This window comes from Anthonomus grandis, chromosome 8 (assembly GCF_022605725.1).
Source record: "Anthonomus grandis grandis chromosome 8, icAntGran1.3, whole genome shotgun sequence".
NCBI classification, from domain to species: Eukaryota; Metazoa; Arthropoda; class Insecta; order Coleoptera; family Curculionidae; genus Anthonomus; species Anthonomus grandis.
Genome location: NC_065553.1, coordinates 1,311,514 through 1,335,400, shown reverse-complemented (window position 1 = coordinate 1,335,400; position 23,887 = coordinate 1,311,514). Strand labels below are relative to the sequence as shown.

The following is a 23,887-nucleotide window of genomic DNA, read 5'->3' as shown; positions in this document are numbered from 1 at the left end:
AATTAAATTATTTATGCAGTAAAGGCGGTGTAAAAAATGTCACCACAGTTCTTTAACAGAAGAAAAATCCTAAATAAACAGGGTGACAACCATAGAGAAAGTAAACAGAGAGACGTCAAATGATAGCACAATTCGTATACCTTGTTTTTTGACACTTGAGAGTTAGTAGTTCCAATGGCTAGGAAAGGCGACGCCACCGACACTGGAACTCGATGTTGACATTGTCGTATTTGACAGTCAATGTTGTCACTCTTTTGCTCGAACTTTTTTCATGATTTAGCAGTTTACATTTCAGAGACAACCAAAGTCTTGTTCAGAAGAAAGTGAGTACTGTGATTATAAAATGTGTAAAAAAATAATATATTTTTTTATTTAGATAATATCCTTCAGAAGAATGAAAATTATAATTCTGGACGATGAAGATATGGCCAATGAGCAAGAAGCCGATTACCCATATACCGAATTCAGTGTGAGATCTAAGAAACAATTACACGATGATTGTTGTAAAAAAGGCTGTTCCATATATTTTATTAGAAAATATTATTGTCTTAACTAATCAGGAGCTTTAGCCTAACATTAAAATGAAACGATATACCCCTAACATGTAAATAAATTAACTTAATAATAAATATTTGTTTTTTTAATAAGACAACTATGGAAAGAAAAACTTACTAAACAATCCTCGTAAAATAACTTAAAATCCTCAAGTTACCCCCCAAATCAATGTTTTTTGTAAATGCCTTATTGACCCATCAAATGAGTTAATTATTGACCTTTGCTAAATTATTATCTAAATATCAGGCATTTGAAAGGCAATTTAGAATGAAGAAAGGGCTACAATATAATACAGAATGTAATGTCTTCATAAATATTTTGAATATTAGTCAAGTCTATGCAGTTTAAGCTTGTTTATTTTAAATGTAAGCCTGATGTTTTTTTTACACAATTATTAATTTTTAGTACATTTTCTCCACTTCCATAAATTTTGCTCTCTAGTTTTAAGTTCTTTTGTTCTTTAAAAATTTAATAAACTGTAATTTAATCAGTCTTATATAACGAATTACTTGTTAAGTTGTATTAATAACTTTTATTATATTTAACTAGTATTAGTAGTTTTAGTAACTTATTTAATCAAAAATGTAGTAATTTCTTTTCCGTGGAAAACTGGAGAAAATCTTCAAGAAAAATCTACAGGTAATAGTCCGGGAGCCAGCGGACTTTTTGACCTCATCATTTCATGCCGGCTGCTTTTAATACTGGAAGCAGATGTCATCTAGGAAATGACGAAAGTGAACGTCAGCTGGTCCAGGATGCTGCGAAACGTGTAAGAAATTTTTGGTTACAAAACCATTTTATGCCGAATGAAATTTATATCGAGTATTATGGGCATTTATAAGGATAAGAAAAAAATAGTCAGCTGCGCGGTAGAGAGGAGAAAATACGTCAGCTGAACGGATAAAGTTGTTAAAAAAATAAAGAAATCAAATTAATTTATAATTTTACATATACCTATGGCAATGTAGTAATAATAATAACAAGCTTTATTTCCAACAGGTTACAAATACCCAGTTACAGGAAAATCAATTAAATATATAAATGTACAAGTACAAATGCATGAACTATATTAGATCCATGCAAGTAAACTATAAAAGAATTGCTATATAATCGAAAAAGTAGTGAGTTTGAGAAAATAAATATTAAAAAATCAACACTAAATTAGGATAAGAATCACGAATTAATTTAAATCAAATATATGAAATATATTTGATTTATATGAATGATGAAATGATGATATGAAAGCAAATCCTTTGCAAAAGGGATGGACAGTCAATTTTATGGTTAAGTAAATTAAACAAGAATTTCACCGAATGTATTTCTCTCCTCTTCGCAAGTGACCGTTCAGTATATCTAGAGAGCAGCAGGTTATGGTCAAAACCCCTTGGAGGATAGACTTCATCATCCTTAAATGCCAAACATTTAAGGAATCGCCGTTGAACTGATTTTAATAGGTGAATGTGCTGGTTGTAAATGGGAGACCAAATGAGGGAGCTGTAGTCCATCCTGGATCTGACAAATGCATAGTAGAGAGTTTTCGCAGTATTCGAAAAAAGTTTCCAACTTCTAATAATAAAGCCCAGCATCCGAGTAGCTCTAGATACAGTATCTTCGATATGAGGGATAAAAGAAAATTTTTGGTCAAATGTGACTCCAAGATCCTTAAAACAGGTAGACCTTGCCAGAGAGTCTCCATTGACTGAGTAATTAAAGGCAACTGGAATTTTGATTCGAAAGTACCTGGCCACATTAAACTTGGAAACATTAAGGTTAAGCCTGTTCAAAGTCCACCAATGGTAAGGTAAAGTATTAAAGTAATGATAATCAGCTGCATTTATAGTGGTGGGAAGGCGGCCAACCGAAGCATAAATGATAAATGCGTATATAAATATAATATCATTGGCGCGTTTACAAATCTCGGTGACGCGTGGAATTCTCAGTGGTCCGACTAACGACTTTTCCCCCAACGGATAATCAGCTGACTAATATTTTTTCCTTTTGATTCATTAATATTATAAGACCTGTAAATTTCAAACGCTCTTTCATCAATTTACCAGAGATATCGTGAAGTAAAGCGGTAAAATTATAACATATTTTATATTAATATAGAAAATTAGAATTTATTGTCAAAAGAGTCATATGTATTTATTATTAATCAATTTATTTTATTTATTGATAAATTTAATTAATTTATTTATTATTAACATAACACAGAAGAAAATACAGGTGAACATTTTCGTTAGTCTTTATAATCATGGTTTGTATAATTTGTAGACGCCATCCTCCTTACTTTCGTTGTCGTCTGTAAAAATAGAAATCAATTAAGCAAATCATGTAGTCCAAAGTTATTTGTGATATTTGTCAAAAATGAAAAACAATAAATTTGTTCTTACCCTCAGGGCTCGTATCGATCTTTGGATTTTTATTGTAGGGTTGCATTTCAAACGCTATCCCATTAAATGTTCGACGTCTTGTTCTCGCACTTGTTGACGGTACTGTCTCATCTACATTCTCGATAGGTCTTGAGATATTCGGTGGACAGTCGACGATATTTTGAAACATTAATATTCCCACGGTGTCATTTAATATACCATCTTTTCCTGTTGAAGTGTCCACAAACCGATCAAAATTAATAAATGCTAAGCCTGTGCATAAATTATTCGATGTAATTATATCTTTGGGGCAAAGGTCAGATCGACAAGCAGCAGCAAATTACTGCAAAGTACTGTAGCTACAGCAATGTCCATAATTATTGAGAATATTAAGAATTTTTTTATTGTTTATCAGACTTTTCATAGCCAGTCCGAGAGTTATGTGCTTCAACGTTTTAATATTACCACTCGTGATAGCGTAAATTAAATCTTCCGAAAATGATTTAGCGGTTCTCGCAACATTTTTCCTTAATAGTATGTTAATACTATTAAGGAAAAAAAGTTGTACTTCGAATTATTGCACCTTTAGTAGAGGGCCGAAATCTTTTCGCGTTAACACGGCAATCCGCACTTCTCTATACATATTTGTATATATATTTGTGTATATTTATACAGGGTGTCCCGAAATTACATCGCAATATTTTACCAGCCGCATCTTTGTCTAAAAATAAGACAAAAAGTTCATATACAGTATGGTTCAAAAGTGCATTGTTTTTAAGTTACAGGGTGTTTTATGAATAATGTTAAAGATGGTTTTTTGGTAATATACCCGGAACGCCTAGTTGTAATCTTTTGAAATTTTCAACATTTACTATTGGTTTTATTAAAAACTGATTTTGCAACCATTTTTGCCAAAATGTATACAGGGTCGTGTAAAATAAGTGGTCGGTAAAGTTTAAATTGTTAAAACTTTTTTTCTAGCAACTCCGTAATAATTTTGGTATTAGAATTGAAAAGAACAAACATTTTTACATAAAAAAGGTGCTCTTGTCTAATTTCGATAGGACCTTCCGTTTTCGAAAAAATCAATTATTAATAAATCATGAATTGGTATTTCAAAAAGTAACTACAAATAACATTTTGTAAAATAATAGTTTGCTGTGTTTGTTGACAATTAGTTTATTTGTTAAATTTTGTTTAACGTTTTGTTGACATTTCACATTTTTTAAATTTGCTTTGGCAAAGTAAATTAGTTCTTTTTTGTGATTCATTTTTCAAAAATTATGGATAGATTTACAAATCAAGAGTTAGCTGACATGCATTTTGTTTATGGTTTGTGTAATGGCAGTTCTTTAGCGGCTGTCCGTGAGTATCGCCGAAGATTTCCCCTAAGACATGTTCCAGATCGTCAAGTTTTTATAAACACTCACCGAAATTTATGCAATAACGGAAGTTTTCAAAGAGCTCGTGGACAAGGCAGACCACAAAAAGATTATAATTTAGAAAATGTTTTAAATGTTTTTGAAGAAAATCCGGGGGCAAGTATAAGAAATGTGTCGAGCCACACATATCCCTCGCTCTATAGTAAGTAATTAAAAAAATTACTTATTGCTACGATAGTAATTTAATTTTTATTAGATTGGAAGATCCCAAGAGTTACATCCGTTTCATTACCAGCGGGTCCAAGATTTAGAGCTAGACGATTTTCCGTTGAGGATCCAATTTTGTCAATGGGTAATTAATATTCCAAACTTAATTCCTTCCATTTTATGGACGGACGAAGCCACTTTCACACGAAATGGTTCATTTAACATGCATAATATGCATTTTTGGGCAGATCAAAATCCAAGAGCCATAAGGCGTAGTAATTTTCAAAGAAGGTTTTCGGTAAATTTGTGGGCGGGATTAATCGGGGACCAACTTATTGGCCAGACAGAATTACCCAATCGGCTAACTTCGGAGAATTATCTTCATATGCTGGAAAATAATCTTGTGCAGCTTCTGAAAGAAGTTCCTCTTATCTTACGCCAAAACATGATTTTTCAACAAGACTGCTCATTTTGGTCGCAATGTGCGTGAGTGGATGAATAACCATTTTTCTGAACGTTGGATTGGTCGAGGTGGTCCTATAAATTGGCCTCCTCGATCTCCAGATCTAACTTCGTTAGATTATTATCTATGGGGACATTTAAATGAGTTGGTATATGCCGTGGAGATAAATACCCGTGAACAACTGATGCAAAGGATTAATTGGGCTGTTAATGAAATAAAGAGAAATCCATTTTTTGTTTTAAGGGCTACTCGCGCAATAACGCGTAGGGCAAGATTGTGTCTTCAGCAAAATGGAAACCACTTTGAACATTTGTTGTAATTTGTGCTTTTTTGTTTGGTGTTTTTATGTTTTTTTTTTTACGTAATAAATTAATTGTTCCTTTTTTTTACCTATTCAATTACATTAAAAAAAAAACAATTTTTGATCTTAAATAAAGTATTTGTGATAGTCTTAGGTCATGTTTATCCCCAACGGATTTTTAAGATGCTTTTTAATTTTATTAACTGTTACCAAAATAACTTACGCCTTCTCTTTGCAAAACATTTATATCTAATTTTTTCGAAAACGAAAGCTCCTATCGAAATTAGACAAGAGCACCTTTTTTATGTAAAAATGTTTGTTCTTTTCAATTCTAATACCAAAATGATCACGGAGTTGCTAGAAAACAAGTTTTAACAATTTAAACTTTACCGACCACTTATTTTACACGACCCTGTATACATTTTGGCAAAAATGGTTGCAATATCAGTTTTTAATAAAACCAATAGTAAATGTTGAAAATTTCAAAAGATTACAACTAGGCGTTCCGGATATATTAACAAAAAAACATCTTTAACATGATTCATAAAACACCGTGTAACTTAAAAACGATGCACTTTTGAACCATACTGTATATGGACTTTTTGTCTTATTTTTAGACAAAGATGCGGCTGGTAAAATATTGCGATGTAATTTCGGGACACCCTGTATACACAATATATATTATATATTTATATACTCTGTATATATTTGTGTTCTGTGCTTCATACCCATGGCACAGCGTAGAGAAACGTTTCTTTATGCTGTGCCCATGGCTTCCTACAGCCATGATACTAATACTCGAGAAGATAAACCCACGCGCATGAGATGAGCCCATATATGTATAAATTACCTAATTATTAATTAAATTATTAGGTATTTATACATATATCATGAATATAAATACCTATGAATTAGCAATGGTACGATATTTCTAAGAAAGAATAACACATCGAAAGTCATACTTGTTCACTCCGAAAAGGAATTGGAAAACTAATAAGGCCTCAAACGAAAATAAAGGTAGTGTATATGAATATTCAAAGCATTCGAAATAAAATCGATGAAATTAAATGTGACCTGATCAACAATCCCTGTGATATTCTAGCTTTCTCAGAAACTTGGATAAATGAAAATGAGACATTTTTTTTATGATTTAAACAACTACACCGCTATACATTCATGCAGAGATGGCAGAGGGGGCGGAGCAACAGTGTATATAAAAAACACATTCAAGTGTCGTGAAGTGGAAAAGTCAAAACCGAATGAAAGTGTTAACTGGGTTTGTGTATGTGTTGGCGAGTCTAATTTAAAGGTTAGTGTAATATATAAGCCACCCTCTTATAATAACTTAGAGTTCCTAAAAGATTTAGAGAAAATTTTAATAAAGTATCCCAAAAAGCATGTTATTGTTGGTGATATTAATATTGACTTGTTAAAAAGTTCTGCATTGGTCACTAATTATAAAAATTTGTTAATTGAAAATAATTTTAAAATAAATAATGAAATTATGTATGAAAACGCTACAAGAGTCGCAGAGCGAAGTCATACTATTATAGATCATGTTTTGTCAGAGGGCAGCTCGAATTTAATCGAAAACCTAAATGTTAGTTCTTGTTCTTTTTCTGATCATAAGAAATTGTTATTTTATATAAATTATGCCACCAAAGAATATAAACCAAAGATAAAATATATGATTAGCAGCATTGATTATAAAAAATGTGTGTATAAATTTAAACAAAATATTCAAAATGTAAGCATATCATCATTTCAGGAACTGACCGATTTGATCCAGAAATCAAAAAATGAAGCTCAACGCATTAAATCACTTAGGATAAGAGAAAATAATACATGGATCAATGAGGAGGTGCTAGAAATGATGAAAAAACGCGACTTTATATACAAACGAAAAATAAAAAACCCTGGTAGTGCGTTATATGATCAAGAATTTCGTACAATTAAAAACAAAATAACAAATAAAATAAAAGCATTAAAAAATCAGTATTTTCGCAAAGAATGGGAACATGCAGGCGGCAGTCAAAAAAAACAGTGGCAATTTATAAACAAGTTTTTTAAAAATAAATCAAACACTACTCAAATAAATTCTCTTACCTTAAATGGAACAATTATAAAAGAAAAAAAGATATTGTTAATTGTTTAAACAAACATTTTTCCCAAGTCGGAGAGAGTATTGTTAATAAACTTGTAAACCAGACTCAACATATTGATGACGAAAATATATTTGATGAAGTTAACTGTGATAGTATGTTGAATGTTTCACCAACAAATTGTGATGAGGTTTGTGAAATCATCATGGGATTAAGGCGGAATTGTTCTCCAGGCGAGGATGGCATAACAGTGTTGGACATAATTAATTTAAAAGATTATGTTATAAATATATTAGCGAAATTAATAAATAATGTCTTTAACACTGGTGTGTATCCCAATGAATTAAAAAAAAATAAAATTACTCCCATATTTAAATCTGGCGATAAGGATCAAATGAATAACTATAGACCCATTACTGTTGTTAATACTTTATCAAAAATAATAGAAAAAATTATTAAAAAAAGAGTAATGTCTTTTGTACATAAAAATACATTGCTGGATAGTCATCAGTATGGTTTTATTTAAAATAGCAGTACTCTTTCGGCAACATTTGACTTTATTAGTTGTATTTCAAAGTCCCTAGATAGCAAAAAAATTGTAGTTGTGGTATTCATTGATTTACAGAAAGCCTTTGATGTAGTAAGTTTTGATATTTTATTAAAAAAGCTTAGGCTCATGGGATTTGGAAAACTCTTTTTGAAACTGATTCAAACCTACTTACAAGATAGAAGTCAATATGTTTACTGGGAGGGAGTAGCTAGTGAATTGTTTTCGAATAAATATGGAGTGCCTTAAGGCTCTGTATTGGGACCCTTATTATATCTTTTATACGTATTAAGTCTAAAATTTGCCAGGTTACGTGCTCGATATTTTACTTTTGCAGATGATACGGCCCTTGTATATGAAGGTGAAAATGAAGAGGAGTTAGCGCAATTTATCAATGCTGATCTGAGCTTGTACTTTAAATGGCTAGTTTACAACAGGTTAAAAATAAATGTCGACAAAACCAAATATATGCTGTTTAAACAAAAAAACAAACAAGTAAATAATATTCAACTAAACATAAATGGAATTAGCCTAGAGAAAGTTGCCTCCATTAAATATCTTGGTTTAAATATTGATCAAGCATTGACTTGGCAAACTCACATAAACAAAATTACATCCAAAATAAATTCTATGATACCCTGTATATATAAAAGCCGAAGCTACCTAACAAATAATACAAAAATGAATATCTATAATGCTTTCTTTTTGTCCCACTTTAGATATTTGATGCCTATATGGGGAACATGTTCTAAAACAAAATTTGACAATATCCAAATTTTACAAAATAAGGTCCTTAAAATATTGTTTCAATATAATATACTTACAAATACAGATTTTCTATATAGGGAGCTTAAAGTTTTTAAATTGAATCAGTTAATGGAGTTCGAAAAATGTAAACTCATATATAAAATTATAAACAAAAAAATTAAATGCAATATAAATTTTACATTCTCAAACGACGTTCATAGACGCAATACCAGAGGTCAATTAAATTTATATATTAGTTACAATAGAACAATGATTGGAATGAATAGCCCAATGTATTCTGCATCTAAAGCATTTAATAGGCTACCTAAGGATTTAAGAAATATTCAAATATTTAAAACATTTGTTACAAAACTCAACGAATATTTTTCTATTTAATCAGTCAAGTTGTAAAATTAGTATAAATTAGTTATGTAATGAGATACCTTATTTATAATTTACTTTACATTATAATTAATTAATATAACTTACCTATGATTATTGTGTACACTAGTTTCATATGTGAATTTTTGTATTAATCTCGAGGCCAGAGCTACAAGCACTGTTTAGAGACTTATTATAAATAGAATAATATGTATATTATTGAGTAATATAAAATTGTTTTCAAAAAAAAAAAAATGGATGAGCCTATCTCTCTCGCACGCCTGACGTCAGTCGATGACAAATTTCCCCAGGAACAGCTTTTAATACACGAACAGAGTTTTAATACATTTTAATATGACGTTTCGTTTTTGCTTTAGATGTTCGATGGATTTAGGGTTAGGGCATGGTTTATTTGTTTTGTGTGTATTTTGTGTTTGTTTTTAGTGACAAATGTGGCAGAGTTTATTAAATTATAATAATTAAACATTTTTTATCATGGTGTACTGTGCAGTGGTGGGTTGTTCAAGCAACAACAACAAAAAAAGTAAAGTAGTTTCAGATTGCCGATTCTTTAGTTTTCCAAAGGACAAACAAGTTTGCCGACAATGGATTACAAAACCATTTTAATAACACGTCTACCCATAAGCAATTTAAAAAAATATAGATTATAGATACTTAAGAAAGTGAAATTAATTGATTGTATGTCATCAATGGCATCATGCGTTTTCTTTTGGCATTTACTGGTAACACTATTATTACCAACAACCAATGGGTACTCATATGTATACTTAGCGCACACAATTTTATGAAAGTTAATTGTCACAATAGGCTGTATATCAATCCTCTATTTTTGTTTTATTTTTTTTACAACATAATAAAATATGTACATATTATATCGCTGATATTTTTCTGCAGAGGCATTCGTTTAAAGTAAAAAAGGTAAATAAAAACCATAAATCCTTTTGGCTATAAAGTATTATTAATTTATTATTAATTAACAAGCCTTCAGACGTTTCATATTGTGTATATTTATTTTCAAATTAAAATACCTTAAATAATAAAAATCGTTTTTTAAGCCTTATCCAAAACCAAAATAGGCATTTATATTATATAAGGCTTTACTATCCTTGCACGGATCCACGAATCCTACATACTATTAAGGAAGTATTTTACATACTATTATAATAATCATAGCATATTTCATATAACAAAATATAATAATACTTAATAAGTAATGTTAAATAAAAAAGGCTTTAAAATACTGCTTTTCCAACCGACAAACAGAATTTTTGTCATCGAGTGACGTCATGCGCAAAGTCACACGAAATTGCATCGCCAAGTGGGTTTATCTTTCCAGTAATAGTATCATGTCCTACACCCACGAACTTAAAAATATAGGTATATTTATAAGTTCGTGCCTACACCCCACTAACCGTTGAATGTCCTGAGATTCTAGGGCTTATGGTTGTAAACATTAGGATATTTGCGGCGTTGCCAAGTGATTGTAGAAGGGAGTAGCTCCGGTGCTATTTTAAGTTAGGTTTTTAGTTTTCGACTAACAATATTAGTATAAAGGTCAAAACTATTTTACAGGCTTTTAAGTAGGCGAGCAAAAAATTGCAAATTTTGTTAACGAAACTCCTACACATCCCAAATTTCGAAATAAATGCACCCGGGGTTCAATGTGCTGCTTTTAAGCAAACCTGGGCGATTTGCCGATCTGGCAACTACGCCAAAATTTAACCTAAAAAAATTTAAATAAAAACCATAACAAACGAACCGTTATAACTATAAAACTTGATATCCTGGTACAGGAAAAAATGGAACAAAGCATTTACACTCTGAATATACCAAAAACGAAATTAACTAGATTACATTCATTGGGAACGTACTATGTAAATGATATGACGAAACCCATTATAGAAACTTTGCAGCAAAATATCGCGGAGGTGTCCCAATCGAAAACAGCATTGGATCTTCTTGAAGAAGAACTGACTAATCAGTATATTTTAAGCTTCAATATTGAACTTGACAAGATTTTAACAGGTGAAATTACACCTCATAGGATTGTCGAGCTTGCTGGACCCCCTGGTAGTGGAAAAACACAAATTTGGTATGACTTATTTGAATTCAATAACCACTCATAACACCCTTAGATTATACCCACATAATTATCTTCTCTAGTTGATCCTCTTCATCTAATCTAAGTCAAGATTAACCCAAACCATCAATAATTGTTTTTTTTTAACAAAACTACTTCATTATAAGATTCCTAATTTCATGATTTTCCTGATGATTCCTGAACATTTAAACGTACCCCTCAAGAAAATTGTGTTTTTTCCCATACAGTTTTCAGCTAAGTGTGACCACTCAGCTCCCAATAAGCTTAGGAGGTCTTAACGGTCAAGTGGCATATTTATGCACCAATAAAAACTTCTCACCCACAAGGGTTCAAGAACTTTCCCAAAAACTTTTAAACCAGTTTAATAAAGTGAACATCAAAACCGGACTGACTTGTAAAGATTTTTTAAGGAATATTTTTGTTTTTAATCTGAATAATCCTGCTGATCTTTCTACTGCTGTAAAATACTTGGACTATTTTTTAAGAGACAAGAAGGTATTTTTGGTGTATTTTCTATTATTGTGAATGCAATTGCAACTATTTCAGATTAAATTGGTAATAATTGATAACATCTCGAACCCTTTAAGAAAATTAAAGGGAGTGGAGAGGACTGCTTATGCATATACTTTGCTAAATGAATTACAAATGTTAAGTAGAACTTTTGGGTTTGCAGTAAGTAAGCATTTTTATGGATGATAATTAGTTTTTAAAACACCTCATTTGTAGATACTTATCACCAATGACTTTACTACTAAGATTAAAGATAATGAAGTAATTTCTGCCCCATCATTTGGTGACAGTTTCTTAGACAGAGTTAATACCAGAATATGTTTATATAAACAGCCTGAATGCGAAGTTTATACAGCGGAATTGCTTAAAAGTTCATGTAAATCTATGAGGAATCATTTAGGAAACAGTTTTTGTATGTTTTGAGGTGAGTCCTAATTAAGTTACACTAAGGGATTTAGGTCAATAAATCTTTTTGATTTATTTTTAAGCTAAAACCTGCCTTCAAGACACTATTTATGTTTGCTAATAAATAAAAATGTTGATTGATGTTGCAATATGGTTTTAAAGATTTCCAATTTGTTAGTATTGGACCTTGGTTGAAGTACAAACAATTTTCATAAGAAACCTGCTGAAAAAATGCCTCAACCAAAATTATATAATAATGTAAAAGAATTTTGAAAATATTTTAAGTGACATCAAAGTTATAGCCAAAAATGTCTGTTAATAAATACAAATATTGATGTTTTTTTTTTGACAAAACTTTGATTTACAAAATCGGCGCTTTTTGAATCGTATACTTTTTGAGTTACAAGAAACGTTCTTATAGGTCTTTATTCGGTAAGAAATTCTGTTTCTTTGACTAAAATTCGTTTAAGAATATTCCAACTATTTATGAAAATAGCCTAAGGGCGTTTGTCCACCACCGCCGTCACCGAAAACGGGATGACGGGCCGAACTAGCGATACATGCATTTACTATGGCCACCTGTCCCATGCATTCTAGCGCCGTCATCCCGGCCGTCGAAATTTCGAGTAGTTCGGCGCGACCGCTAAAACGGGTACCGAGATTTTGGCGGGCCGATGTGCCAGCAATACAAACTGGCGTCTAGCCCCGGGTATGCAACTATTGATCCTGACGCTAATTTTATTGTTGACGGACGGTGGACAGTCATTTTTTTATGTTTTTACGTAAAAAATAGTTAAACTTATTTGTTTTTCTTAGTTATGCTTATTTATAAAAATAATTAAAAAAAATTTAATTAAAAAAAAATAATTAAATAAATAGATCAAAGTTGAAAATATATCATTTATTGATAAAAAAACATAACAAAAAAAAGTTGGGCATCAAGATTTTCACCCTTCATGTCCTTGACAAGAAAATCTGCAAATAAATTAAATTTCAATGCATTAAGCAAAAAACAATTTTTGGTAATTTTGTTTGTTATAGCGTATTTCGCCAATTTTAGAGTGTTTACACTCGAGTTTATAGAATACTTTTGTAAAGGATTTTTTTTTAATATCTCTAATATTGGAAAAAACCCGTACAAAAAAAACTATTACAGATTTTTATTTTAAAAAATCTTACCTGCTTATTAAAGGCAAATTAAGTGTAGTGCTGTTTCATTTGAAGCTGTCTCAAGTCTCACTTTTCTATTTTTGGGCTTATGCTTTTTTCGTGTCGAGAAAAATCGTTGCTTCCTGATATTTTTGTTGTGTGGTTCCTGTGGTTTTTTGTTTTTAGCTCTTGGAATGCATTTGCTGTTTTTCAGGGCTCTTAACGTGTGCTTGATTGGAACTAGTGCTTTTTCTATAGCATCAAGCTCTTCATTTTCATCTGATATAGTAAAAGAAACAACGTGTTGCAGTTTTGCCAATAAACTTGCTACCCTTCGTTTTTTAGATTCAAAGGATGTAGTTTTTAACTTTGTGCTTATTGACAGTTGGCGTTTTTGTGATGTTGACAATGCGCTTTTGCTTCTAATGTATGCAGTTCCTCTTCCACTATGATTAGATTACTCTCGCCGACATCTTTATCTACTGATACATTAAAACAAGGTCAAACTAAATTTATTCTTGCATTTATAGCGAAAAAACTGTGCCCTTAGTCAAAATAATAATAGGTATATCCCAACTACCTAATTCAATAGAAACCCAATTAAAATAATACAAACATTACTTTCACCATTAATATTAAGCCACACACATTTAAAGACCATTACCTATGTTTTTTTATTTAAAATGTATACATATTTTTTTCCTAATTCTCGTCATTTAAGGATATGAAGCATAATGCTATACAAAAAAAAATCATGTTTATGTCGCATAAAATATTATTAATAAATTGATGGAAAATAATCATAAAAATTACTTACCAAGTTCTTGAGGATGCTCCAGTGAGTCAGTTACATATTGAGAAATATATCTGATCAGAAGATGAATATGTTTGCACATGTTGTATTTAACTGACGAGTCAAGACAAGAACAGCAAAACTGATGGATGCAAGTTTTACATTCATTGCACAGTAGTTGGCATTTACAATCTCGTTGAACCTTCTGGATAACATATAATTCTGCTGTTGTTTCTGAGGCAATGTTCCATCCATTTTTACACTCGTATACTAAATCTTCCCTCAATTTTAAACATTGTTTGTGCCTGGACCGAATTATTTGCAGCTTACTGGACAGCTTCCCCTTGTTAAGAACTATTAACCTGTCAATGCATTTGTCTCTTACAAATTGCATTATTGCGTTGATTGCCTTGTCCAATCGCTTGACTTTCTTCCCTTTTAAATAAGTATATTTTCGTGTTTTGTGCATACGTTCTAAGTGCATGTTTGTATTTAAACCCGCACCAAGTCGGTGGAAGTGTGCCCAACATTCTACACAGCACATGTAATACTTATTAAAATAGTTGGCAAATTCCATTGTATCAGGGTCTTCAAGTAACATAGTATATAACTTGTTAATTAAAATATTAAAAGTTGTGACATCCCTTTCTTCTAAGACAGCTCTTAAATTCTTATAAATAAAAACCTAGAAATTAAAACAATGTTAATAATGTTATGATTTTTTAAGTTTGGCAAAACATACTTGCTTTTCTTTGGTGTTTGATTTTTGATAAATTCTTACGCCACACCTGGTCAACGTGCCATGAACATTATAATCTAAAATTATTGGTACTATTAAAAACTGACCCAACTCGTGACACAATTATAATAAATTTTTGGCTTACCTGAATTTTGGTGGAGACATTATTTCAATCCATGCATTGAAGAAAGCTTCTGCCATATCTGACATAAAGACATTTGGGCAAAGTGCAGTACCAAGGCGAGATTTTACAATGTGAAAAAATATTTTTAAAACTTATTTATCAGACCTATTTGACATAAGAAAACTGCAAGGAAATCCCTGACGAATATCATCAGCAACAAGGAGAGTTATAAGTTCGAAGTCATAGTTATTCATCCCATGAGTTCCATCTATACAGATGAAATCGGTCTCATAAATTTTAAGCATTTCACATTGTGCAGCAGTCATGATAATCAAAACAAAATCCTCAATTTTTAGCATTGGCCATTCTTCACTTTCAGAACCTTAGGGCTTATAAAACAGAACTGCATCTCCATTACTTTGCATATCATTGATCCAGGACTTTACACTTATGATGTCGTTTTTATATCTAACTGATGAGGAGCACAAATTGAAACAGGCTTCTATGCTATATAGATCTTTCTTTGTGAGCAGATGCAGATGTTTTAGTTCTGAGTCAGTGATTGAATCTCTAATTTCGTCTAAAATATCTTCAAATGGGACTTTAGAAGAAATTTTTAATGCTAAATTATTTCTTTCTATTTTAGACAAATTCAAGTGGCCGATGTCATTCTGATGTCCCACATGTTTGTCCATAATGGTCACTTTTCAAGTGCTATTATTAAGCTTTTTTATTTTTATGCTTGCTGGGCAGAGTGCATTTTTTTTCTTACTTCCTAGTATCTTTAAGTGCCGAATATTTCTGCCTTCTGGAACATATCTTCCTAAACGATGGCATATAAAACTTGCAGCTACATGTGATTCAAAACATTTCTGATAGTTAACCACGTATTTACAGTTTGTGTCATTTTCAAAGGTAAGCTTCCAAGTAATAAATTCTTCCTCACTTTAAAACGTCAATTTTTTATGTTCAATAGGAATGTTATGAAAGTCTCTATAATGTTCTATAACGGTCTTCCTATCAGCATAAAAGTCACTGCACAAAGCACACTGATTTGCATTGGTAGTGGTCGAGGTATTGGGGTGTGTAATATCTGGAGCTAAAGTGTTATTTGAGCTTCTATGTGTTCTGATGCGGAATTTTAAATTCTGAAATCTGAAATGCGTAAAACGTTTTTTACACTGGTCACAAGCAAAATTATAATGTTTATTTTGTCGTATTTGCAGGTAAGCTAGATAATCATCATTACTGATGATGAAACTTGATGACATGCTTTCTTAGATTGCTAATGTTACTGTATTTTTTGCTGCACTGCACACACGTATTTGCCCTGTCATGCCCCTTCATTTTTTTATTGTCTTAAATGCACTTCCATATAATAGCAAATAAATTAACAAAAGGTGGATTTATACAGACAAATAAAAGTAAAAATAAACATAAAAGTTAAAATTTGACCAACTTGAAAGGTATTACCGGTATTTCTTATTTTATATTATCTATTACATTTAACTTTTAGTTTTATTTAATTTAGTTGTATAATTTCACCCAAAATTAATAAAGTTTTACAATACTAATGAAAAAACGACACTTTAAAACAACACACAACTTGCCGAACAGTGTTCCAACCCAACTAACTTATGACTAACTTCACCAAGGGCATGTCAAAAAAGAAGGATCAATAGTTGCATACCCGGGGCTAGACGCCAGTGCAATACAAATCATGTGTGATGACATCATTGTCCATATACTTCAGTCATACCGTGCCGTTCGACCGGGTATTGTTTTATTTGTCGTTTAGCCTAGCATACCATAAAACAATCGATTAAAAATGGCCGAAAAATTTAAATACGACATTTATTCTTTAATAGAAGTTGTAGAAAGTAAAGAATGCTTGTGGGATATATCCAAGGATGTGTCCAAAGATAAAATTATGCGAATGCATGGCACGATGTGTGCGTTTTTTTAGAGCCGAACTTTGAAAGTATGGATCCGAAAACCAAAGACGAAATTAGTAAGTACAAGTTAGTTTTATTATTTATGCTACAAGTTTAGATCTTATTCATCTGCCAAGGCAAAGAGCTTTCTGGGCTAACAAAATATTCAGAAAAGGTATTTCTTATGTCATTTGCGATACGCCCACCGTGCTGTATATTTCCTGCCCTAGGTAATTCACGAACAATATTATGTAACACGATGCATGCCTTAACTATGGATTTGCAAAGTTTTTTTCCCACATTTAAAGAACGATGAAATATTCGCCATTTGTTGGCCATCATGCCGAATGCACATTCCACGTATCTTCGTGCACGACAATGTCGATAGTTATATATCCGTTTTTTTACGTGTAGATGGTTACCGCCAAAAGGACATAATAAATGTTCGGTGAGCTAAAAAGCTTCATCACCTACTGAAACATGTGGCATTCTTCAATTCTGAGACGGGTGCAGTAAAACAGGTGGAGGTATATTCAAGCTGCCTACAGTGAGTAGTTGATAAAAATGTGTGCGCTGAAAAATTGCGGAGTCACAGTCTTTACCATAGGAACCGATATCAACATACACGAATCTGTAATCGGAATCAACTACTGCTAGAAGTACAATTGAAAAATATCCTTTATAAATAAAGTTCATTATGCATTGTGCAGATTTAGGGAAATTTTCAATTCGAATAGGCTTTCCATCGACAGAACCGATGCAGTTTGGGAAATTAGCCTTTTGTTTAAATCCTTCTGCTATTAATAACCACCGCTCAATAGTGGGAGTTGCTAAGTATTCACCACTTAAAATAATCCACATTTGGTCACATTCTTGAGTCACTATTCTGCTTATTGTCTTTATACCTAGTTGGTAGGTGTAGGCCATATCGGTGAATGTATTTCCACTAGCCAGGTACCTGTAATGAAAATTGATTGTTAAATTTTGTTTCAGCAAGTGCTGTGATGAGCAAATGGAGTAACATTCATAAAATCGCTGAAAACTAAGGCAGGACAAGCCGCCAAAAAGAATACATTTACAGTGATAACCTACAATTTCTACTCAACACCCGACGAAACTGAATCAAGTATACCAAATCAAAATGATCCCGAAAGCCAACAGTCACTCACGAGTAACCTAGACCAATACCTTCATCATCCAGTACATTTACATCCACAAATCGAAGGGGAACAAAAAGACTAAATACGGTCGATGAAGAAATACTGAAAGCTATACAGGCAAAATCCGTGGAGTCCGAATTAATTGACGACGACCGTGCATTCATTCCTTGCCAACCGTGAAACAATTGAACGAAGATGATAAGTTTGAATTTAGAATTGAAGTTATGCAACTACTTCGCAAATGTAAAAACCGTAGGCTTTCGTCTTCGTCAAATACTATCGCTTCTACAGATATTGATGACCTCCAAGCTTTTTCACCTCAGAAAGATACTCAGCAGTTTTCACCCCCGCAATTCATCCAACTCACTTCACCCCAGCAAGAAACCTCGAAGTTTTTATTCCAGCAAGTAGCCCCACAGTGTTCATCCCAGGAAGATGGTAACGTTGTTGTGCAATCTTTCACCGAATTACTTTCGCAAGATTTTTCTACCACATAACGAGATAATCACTTTCAATTAATATTTATAGATGACTTAACTGCCCTCCATAAGCTAATGGGCGTATCTGCAAAAACAGTGTTTTGAGATAATGAAGGTTTTGTATTTTTTAACGTGCCACCTATTAAACTTCACTAAAATGAAAGATATGGAGTTTATAGTAATTTTTTCTTAAAAAATCAGTGGCATTAATAAAAATTGCAACTTGTTTTTAGATTTTGAGTTATGGCAGATACGCCTATTTTCCTTAGTATCGTTTTACCATTTGCTGATTAAATTAAAAGATGTCTGAACTATGAAATTTAATACATATAGAATAATGTTTGAATATTTTTATCAACTTATAAAAAGTGATTAAGTAATAAAAATACATTCGTTAAAATACAGTTTTATTGCCTCAAATTCAAAAAAATCCTACAAGATTCTAAATGATTCAACAAAAAAAACTCATATGTCTTCTTCGTTTTCTTCTACCATTTCAGATTCTTCAGAAAGAACCGGTAACTTTTCCCAAAACGCAAGCCTATTTCTCTGGAAATCTTTTTTTTTTCACTTTGGCGTTTAGAAAATTTAACTCGACATATAATCGTCACAAAAGCTATATTTGTAAGTCAAAGTAAACTCCCCTCGTGAAAACTGGATGTGCACCATGTTATTTAGGTATGGTCGACTTGGTTTAATAATTTTATTTTTATATTGAGAGCTGTGGTCTAACCAATTGTAGAAATTATTATGTTGCATATTTATTACCAAAACTTTACCACTGTTTGCATTTTGTACACAGTCTTCAAAATCAGGAAAATCATAAACTTTTCCTTTTTTTTTTTTAAGGGACATCTCAACCTGGTGGTGGAATGAATCCGCCGACATGAAAGTGTGGCCGCGCTCAAAATATTTAATTTCCAGTTTTTCAAGGCTAATTTCATCTGAATTTATTATGCTGACGAAAAATGATAAAAGTGCCCAATTTTTATTTCGTACTGAGCAATTATCAAGCCACAGAATTATTATGTTTGTCATCCCTATGTCGTAAAAAAAATGAATAAAATGTGCTAATGATATCACTTTTTGAGCGTCCGGCTCCACCTTCATGCCAAATAACTGCTATGGGCTTCCTGTTCTGTTGTTTAGTCCCCACTGGTACAAAAGATTCATTGAATGCTATGATTCTCCCCGTAAATATTACTTCCTTCAAGGATTCATATCTTGGAAGAACCAACTCAATTAACGCCACCAAAATGATTTGACTGTGACAGACGTATACAAGAGCCTTACTGACAGCCGTTAATAGTAACACATTTAATACTTTATAGTATCAGAGGCGGAGCATTTATGCCACATTTAAAGTATTTGCATTTTCGTAACTACAAAAGGCTTGCTAAATGCTACGCTAAAAGGGCGAATGTGACAAAATGCACGTAGATATGCCCTTTTAGCGTAAAAATTGTTGGATACGACCATTTGGCATAGTAGTATGTGTATGTATTGCAGATAGCTAATATTTTATTAAGATTTTTAAGTTAAGATGGACAGCAGATACGCCTTTTAGCATTACAAATAAGGTGATATATATTATGGGCTATCCAACAAGCCTTTAACCCAATTTTCGATAAAATGTCAGATACGCCCTTTACGTTAAGTAGTCTACCTGTCTTACTACATAGGTACACTAATATTAAAGCAAGTATATGAAAATACACAAAGCCTTTGCTTACTAACTATACCACCGCAACTAGAAGGCATATTTTAGATTTGACGTTTCGCAATTTGGCGTTTCTTCAGCCAATCATTATACCAAGCTTTACTATATAGAGTGATTTAAAAGTAAGCGGTATCCTTTCGGGGACATTATTCTTGCATAAAAATAAGACACAAAGTTCCTTTTACCATGGGTCCGTAAATGCTTCGTTTCTGAGATTGTTGTCTGTAGGGTGTTGAGTGAAAAATTCCATATTTCAATTGGACTAAAAAAAAATTAGCCAATAATTTTTTCCAAAATAAAAATTATTTCCGTAATCTCCAGTTTAGTTCTAATAAAAATGATCTCGTGACTTTTTTCTGTCCGACAAACGGTTTTTGAGTAAAAAATTATAACGAATTTATCTGAATTTCCTTAAGTTCTAAAGAAAATAGATCCAAAAAAAGAGAGAACAGAACTCTTAATATTTTACTAAGTGTAGAAAAATAAAATAAAATACAATAACTTTTTTTAAAAAAATAAAGAATTATATAAAAACATCAATTAATCAAATGTTCAAACAACCCCCCATTAACAGCTAAATAATATCCTAATCGATCATAAAATTCATTTGTAACGTTACTAAGTTGATATTGGGAAATTTTATTACATTCTAACGAAATAGCGTTTTGTAAGACTCTCAAATTTCTTTAATTAATTATTTTAATTAATCTCAAATTTTACACTTTTATAAATGACACTTTTTAAATGACCCCACAAAAAGAAGTCATTCGGTGAAAGATCAGGTAACCTACAAAAAATTTTGTATTATGTACTAACCTACCTCAACGTTACAGCCAGCAGCCAGCATTTCAGTTGATGGTATGCATGCCCTATAGTTTGTGTTTTGGAGTGTGATGCTATCTTTCATATGATACAGGATATAATCAAACGTAGTCGTAGACATTCTATAGTAGTTAAAGAATTTCTCATCATGCTGCCGCAATTACCGTTCACGAATAAGCGGATGAATCAAAAATGCTTTGCATCGCCTACGCCTTCTAACGTACAAAAGCAAAAGAAGTTGTCGTCGGTTCAATCTAGCCATTCTCCTAGCTGGTTTGTTTTATTATTTAAAAACCGCAACGTCCACGCACGACAGCTACAGTGCTGAAACTGAACTAGGGATGGCTGCCTAATACTGGAACTGATCCCGCGGAACTGATCCTTAGAGTTGGAACAGTGGACTAACTGATCCACTAGAAATTTTACGAGTCCAAGTTCGAGTCCGGACTGATTTACATTTAAACGATAATGCCAAGTACAAGTAGCGCCAAAGTTTACTGAATAAAATACTATTAAATTAAATAAAATAGTATTTGATTCAGTAAACTTTTGATTCAGTAACCCTCGGATCGGTGTTTGTTTATGTCGTATTGATGGTTCGAGTCCGAACTAATTTTGTTTGGTGCGATGCGGACGGACTGGCACTGTTTTGGGCAAAAATGATATTTAATTCTTTTACCAAAGAAATATAACAAAAAACATATTCTAGTAGTAAACTGCGAAAAAATGCAAACAAAAATAAAACGTTCTTATAAAAAATATAATACCTACATAGGAAACAAAAAGTACATTTTAGGAACTGCAAAAAGTACAAAACAAAACTAATTTTCTATAATTTTAACGACAGACGGACGGACGGAAGACGACAAGTTGCTGTGCTTCCAAGAATAGTAAGGTAATATAATGTCAATACCGACAAATAATCGATGTTTTAAAAACAATTCAGATATTTTAAACGAATGGCATAATTCTAACAGAACAAGGTACATCTTTGTATATTATTTTTGTTAACATTTAGTTATTTGGTTATTTTGCTTTTTTTGTTTAAATAATATCGCAAAGAGTTAATTCATTTGTCTTAATACATTTTTTTTTCAATTTTCGATTCGTTTTTAAGTTTTGGCTTTTTTTTATAAACATTAATCGGCGTCATTTTAGTTCCATAGGCCGCAATGTACTTGGATTCCGTTCGGAGTTCGGACTCGAACTGGAAACTGATCCGTGGAACAGGTATTTGCTTGGACTGGATCAGTTCGGAACTGATCCGTAAAATTTGTTGGGTTAGCCATCCCTAAACTGAACCCGCGAGATTGGTTGCGGTGGCCAGACGTTAGCCGTCACGTTAATTTAAAATCGGCCCGAAATTATGTCGTTCTCGTTGACGGCGGTGGTGGACAAAGGCCCCTAAGAGTAGTGATAATTCATTAACAAAGGTGTAGGAAAAAGAAAGCCTCCATCAAAACTGCCCTAAACCCTTAACATTTTTACCCTGAAATACATCCTCTATTTAGGTATGCCTATTAATGAATAAAAATCTTGATGTTAATAATCCGCATAATACAGAAACTTTTTGAGGTGCCAGAATTTTTTTTATAGAAAATTATTGAATGAGAAGTACTCCTACTCTTGCTGAAGATGATTTTATTAATCATTTTAAGAATACTGCAATTATTTAAAGAAAATATTCTCTAGTATAAGAAACATTTCATGGGAAAACAAAAAAAATCACCAATCCAGAATCCATCCTCAGGATATCTTCTATATTTCTGCTAATATAACTCTTATTTCAAAACACAATCCTTCATGTAAGAAAGGTAGAGTACGAATCAATCTAGTTTGGTACACCTACGTCAGCGCTGCAGCGAGACGTATTTCGCATATCAAGCGGTAAAAGAGAGAGAACGGGTTTTATTCGGGCTGTTCCAGTGGTATAGTTGATTTTATAAATATGGATTTTATAAAATGTTGAGATTTAATTGTTATATTTTTATAATAGTCAGGCAGATTCTAATAATTTCTTAAATGTTGCATTTGTATTTACAATTTACAAAGTAGGTAGATAAGTACAAAAAAGTTTAGTGAAATATGAGGTGAAATATTTACAAAAATAAACAAGTTTACAAAGTATCTACATAAGTAGGAAAAATTATAGTGAAATATTTATTAAAATATTACATATTTACACCAAATCGTCATTCTGTTCAGAGCTGTCCGATTCAAGGATTGAACACCCTAGTTCATCCTCTGATGCCGTCTCATCGTCATCCCAACCCTCTTCACTCTCCTCAGATGAGCCTGTATTAACAGAGTGAACACTAAATTTTCCACTGCTTCATCTAAAACTTGTTCTTTTTCTATGAGTTCATTCTCAAACTTTCTTACATGCTGGCAAATATTGAAACACTCTTGTTCTGTCACCTCCTCAAATTTTTGTCTTGCCAGCGCCTCAGTATCAGGCAATCTAAACGTGGTATTCCGCGCTGCAACCCAATTCTTTACCAAAGCCCATATTTTTTCAATGGGATTTAGTTCGGGATGGTACGGAGGTAAACGGAGCACACAATAACCATCTTTTTCTAAAAGCTCATCTAACCTATATTTTATGGAAAAACGAAATTTATTTTCAGAAATTATTTTGTATAACTCTGGCCTGTTTAATTTTGAACGAAGAAAAAATTTTAACCATCTACCTTTACTTTCGGTAGAAAAGTTAATAATAATAATTACTTAGATTTGGGACACCCTGTACGTATCATGTAAATAAAAGAATTCTACGTCGTATAATTCTTCTAAAAAATTGTTTTCTAAGTAATTCGTACCTATGAAGATAATTTAATAGATACAATAATTTTGTTTTATTTAAAGTGGGTTTC

At 32.1% G+C, this 23,887-nt stretch overlaps 2 protein-coding genes and 1 long non-coding RNA gene across 9 annotated transcripts in view; 1 reads left to right on the top strand and 2 right to left on the bottom strand.

The window, feature by feature from the left end:
* Positions 1–16,372, bottom strand: part of LOC126739542 (uncharacterized) — a 36,350-nt gene extending 19,978 nt beyond the window's left edge. For 2 of the 4 annotated variants that reach the window (XR_007661647.1, XR_007661649.1), the window contains exons 1-3: positions 14,921–16,372; positions 14,779–14,852; positions 14,061–14,721 (exon numbers count right to left, since the gene is read on the bottom strand). This is a non-coding gene — a long non-coding RNA (uncharacterized LOC126739542). Of the gene's footprint in view, positions 1–13,027; positions 13,070–13,130; positions 13,726–14,060; positions 14,722–14,778; positions 14,853–14,920 lie in introns of those variants that run through there. The other 2 variants (XR_007661648.1, XR_007661646.1) reach the window with 2 other exon arrangements.
* LOC126739520 (DNA repair protein RAD51 homolog 3-like) overlaps positions 10,581–23,887 on the top strand; it is a 71,529-nt gene continuing 58,222 nt past the window's right edge. The window contains exons 1-5 of one of the 4 annotated variants that reach the window (XM_050445262.1): positions 10,582–11,170; positions 11,407–11,674; positions 11,726–11,851; positions 11,906–12,113; positions 12,178–12,434. In XM_050445262.1, the coding sequence (XP_050301219.1) occupies positions 10,878–11,170; positions 11,407–11,674; positions 11,726–11,851; positions 11,906–12,112 (894 nt within the window). In that variant the 5' untranslated portion in view covers positions 10,582–10,877 and the 3' untranslated portion in view covers position 12,113; positions 12,178–12,434. Of the gene's footprint in view, positions 11,171–11,406; positions 11,675–11,725; positions 11,852–11,905; positions 12,114–12,177; positions 12,435–17,826; positions 18,873–23,887 lie in introns of those variants that run through there. The other 3 variants (XM_050445261.1, XM_050445263.1, XR_007661643.1) reach the window with 3 other exon arrangements.
* LOC126739528 (protein N-terminal glutamine amidohydrolase) overlaps positions 16,908–23,887 on the bottom strand; it is a 38,244-nt gene continuing 31,264 nt past the window's right edge. The window contains exon 5 of the transcript XR_007661644.1: positions 16,908–17,791. The gene's annotated coding sequence lies outside the window, so the exon portion shown is untranslated. The remainder of the gene's footprint in view (positions 17,792–23,887) is intronic.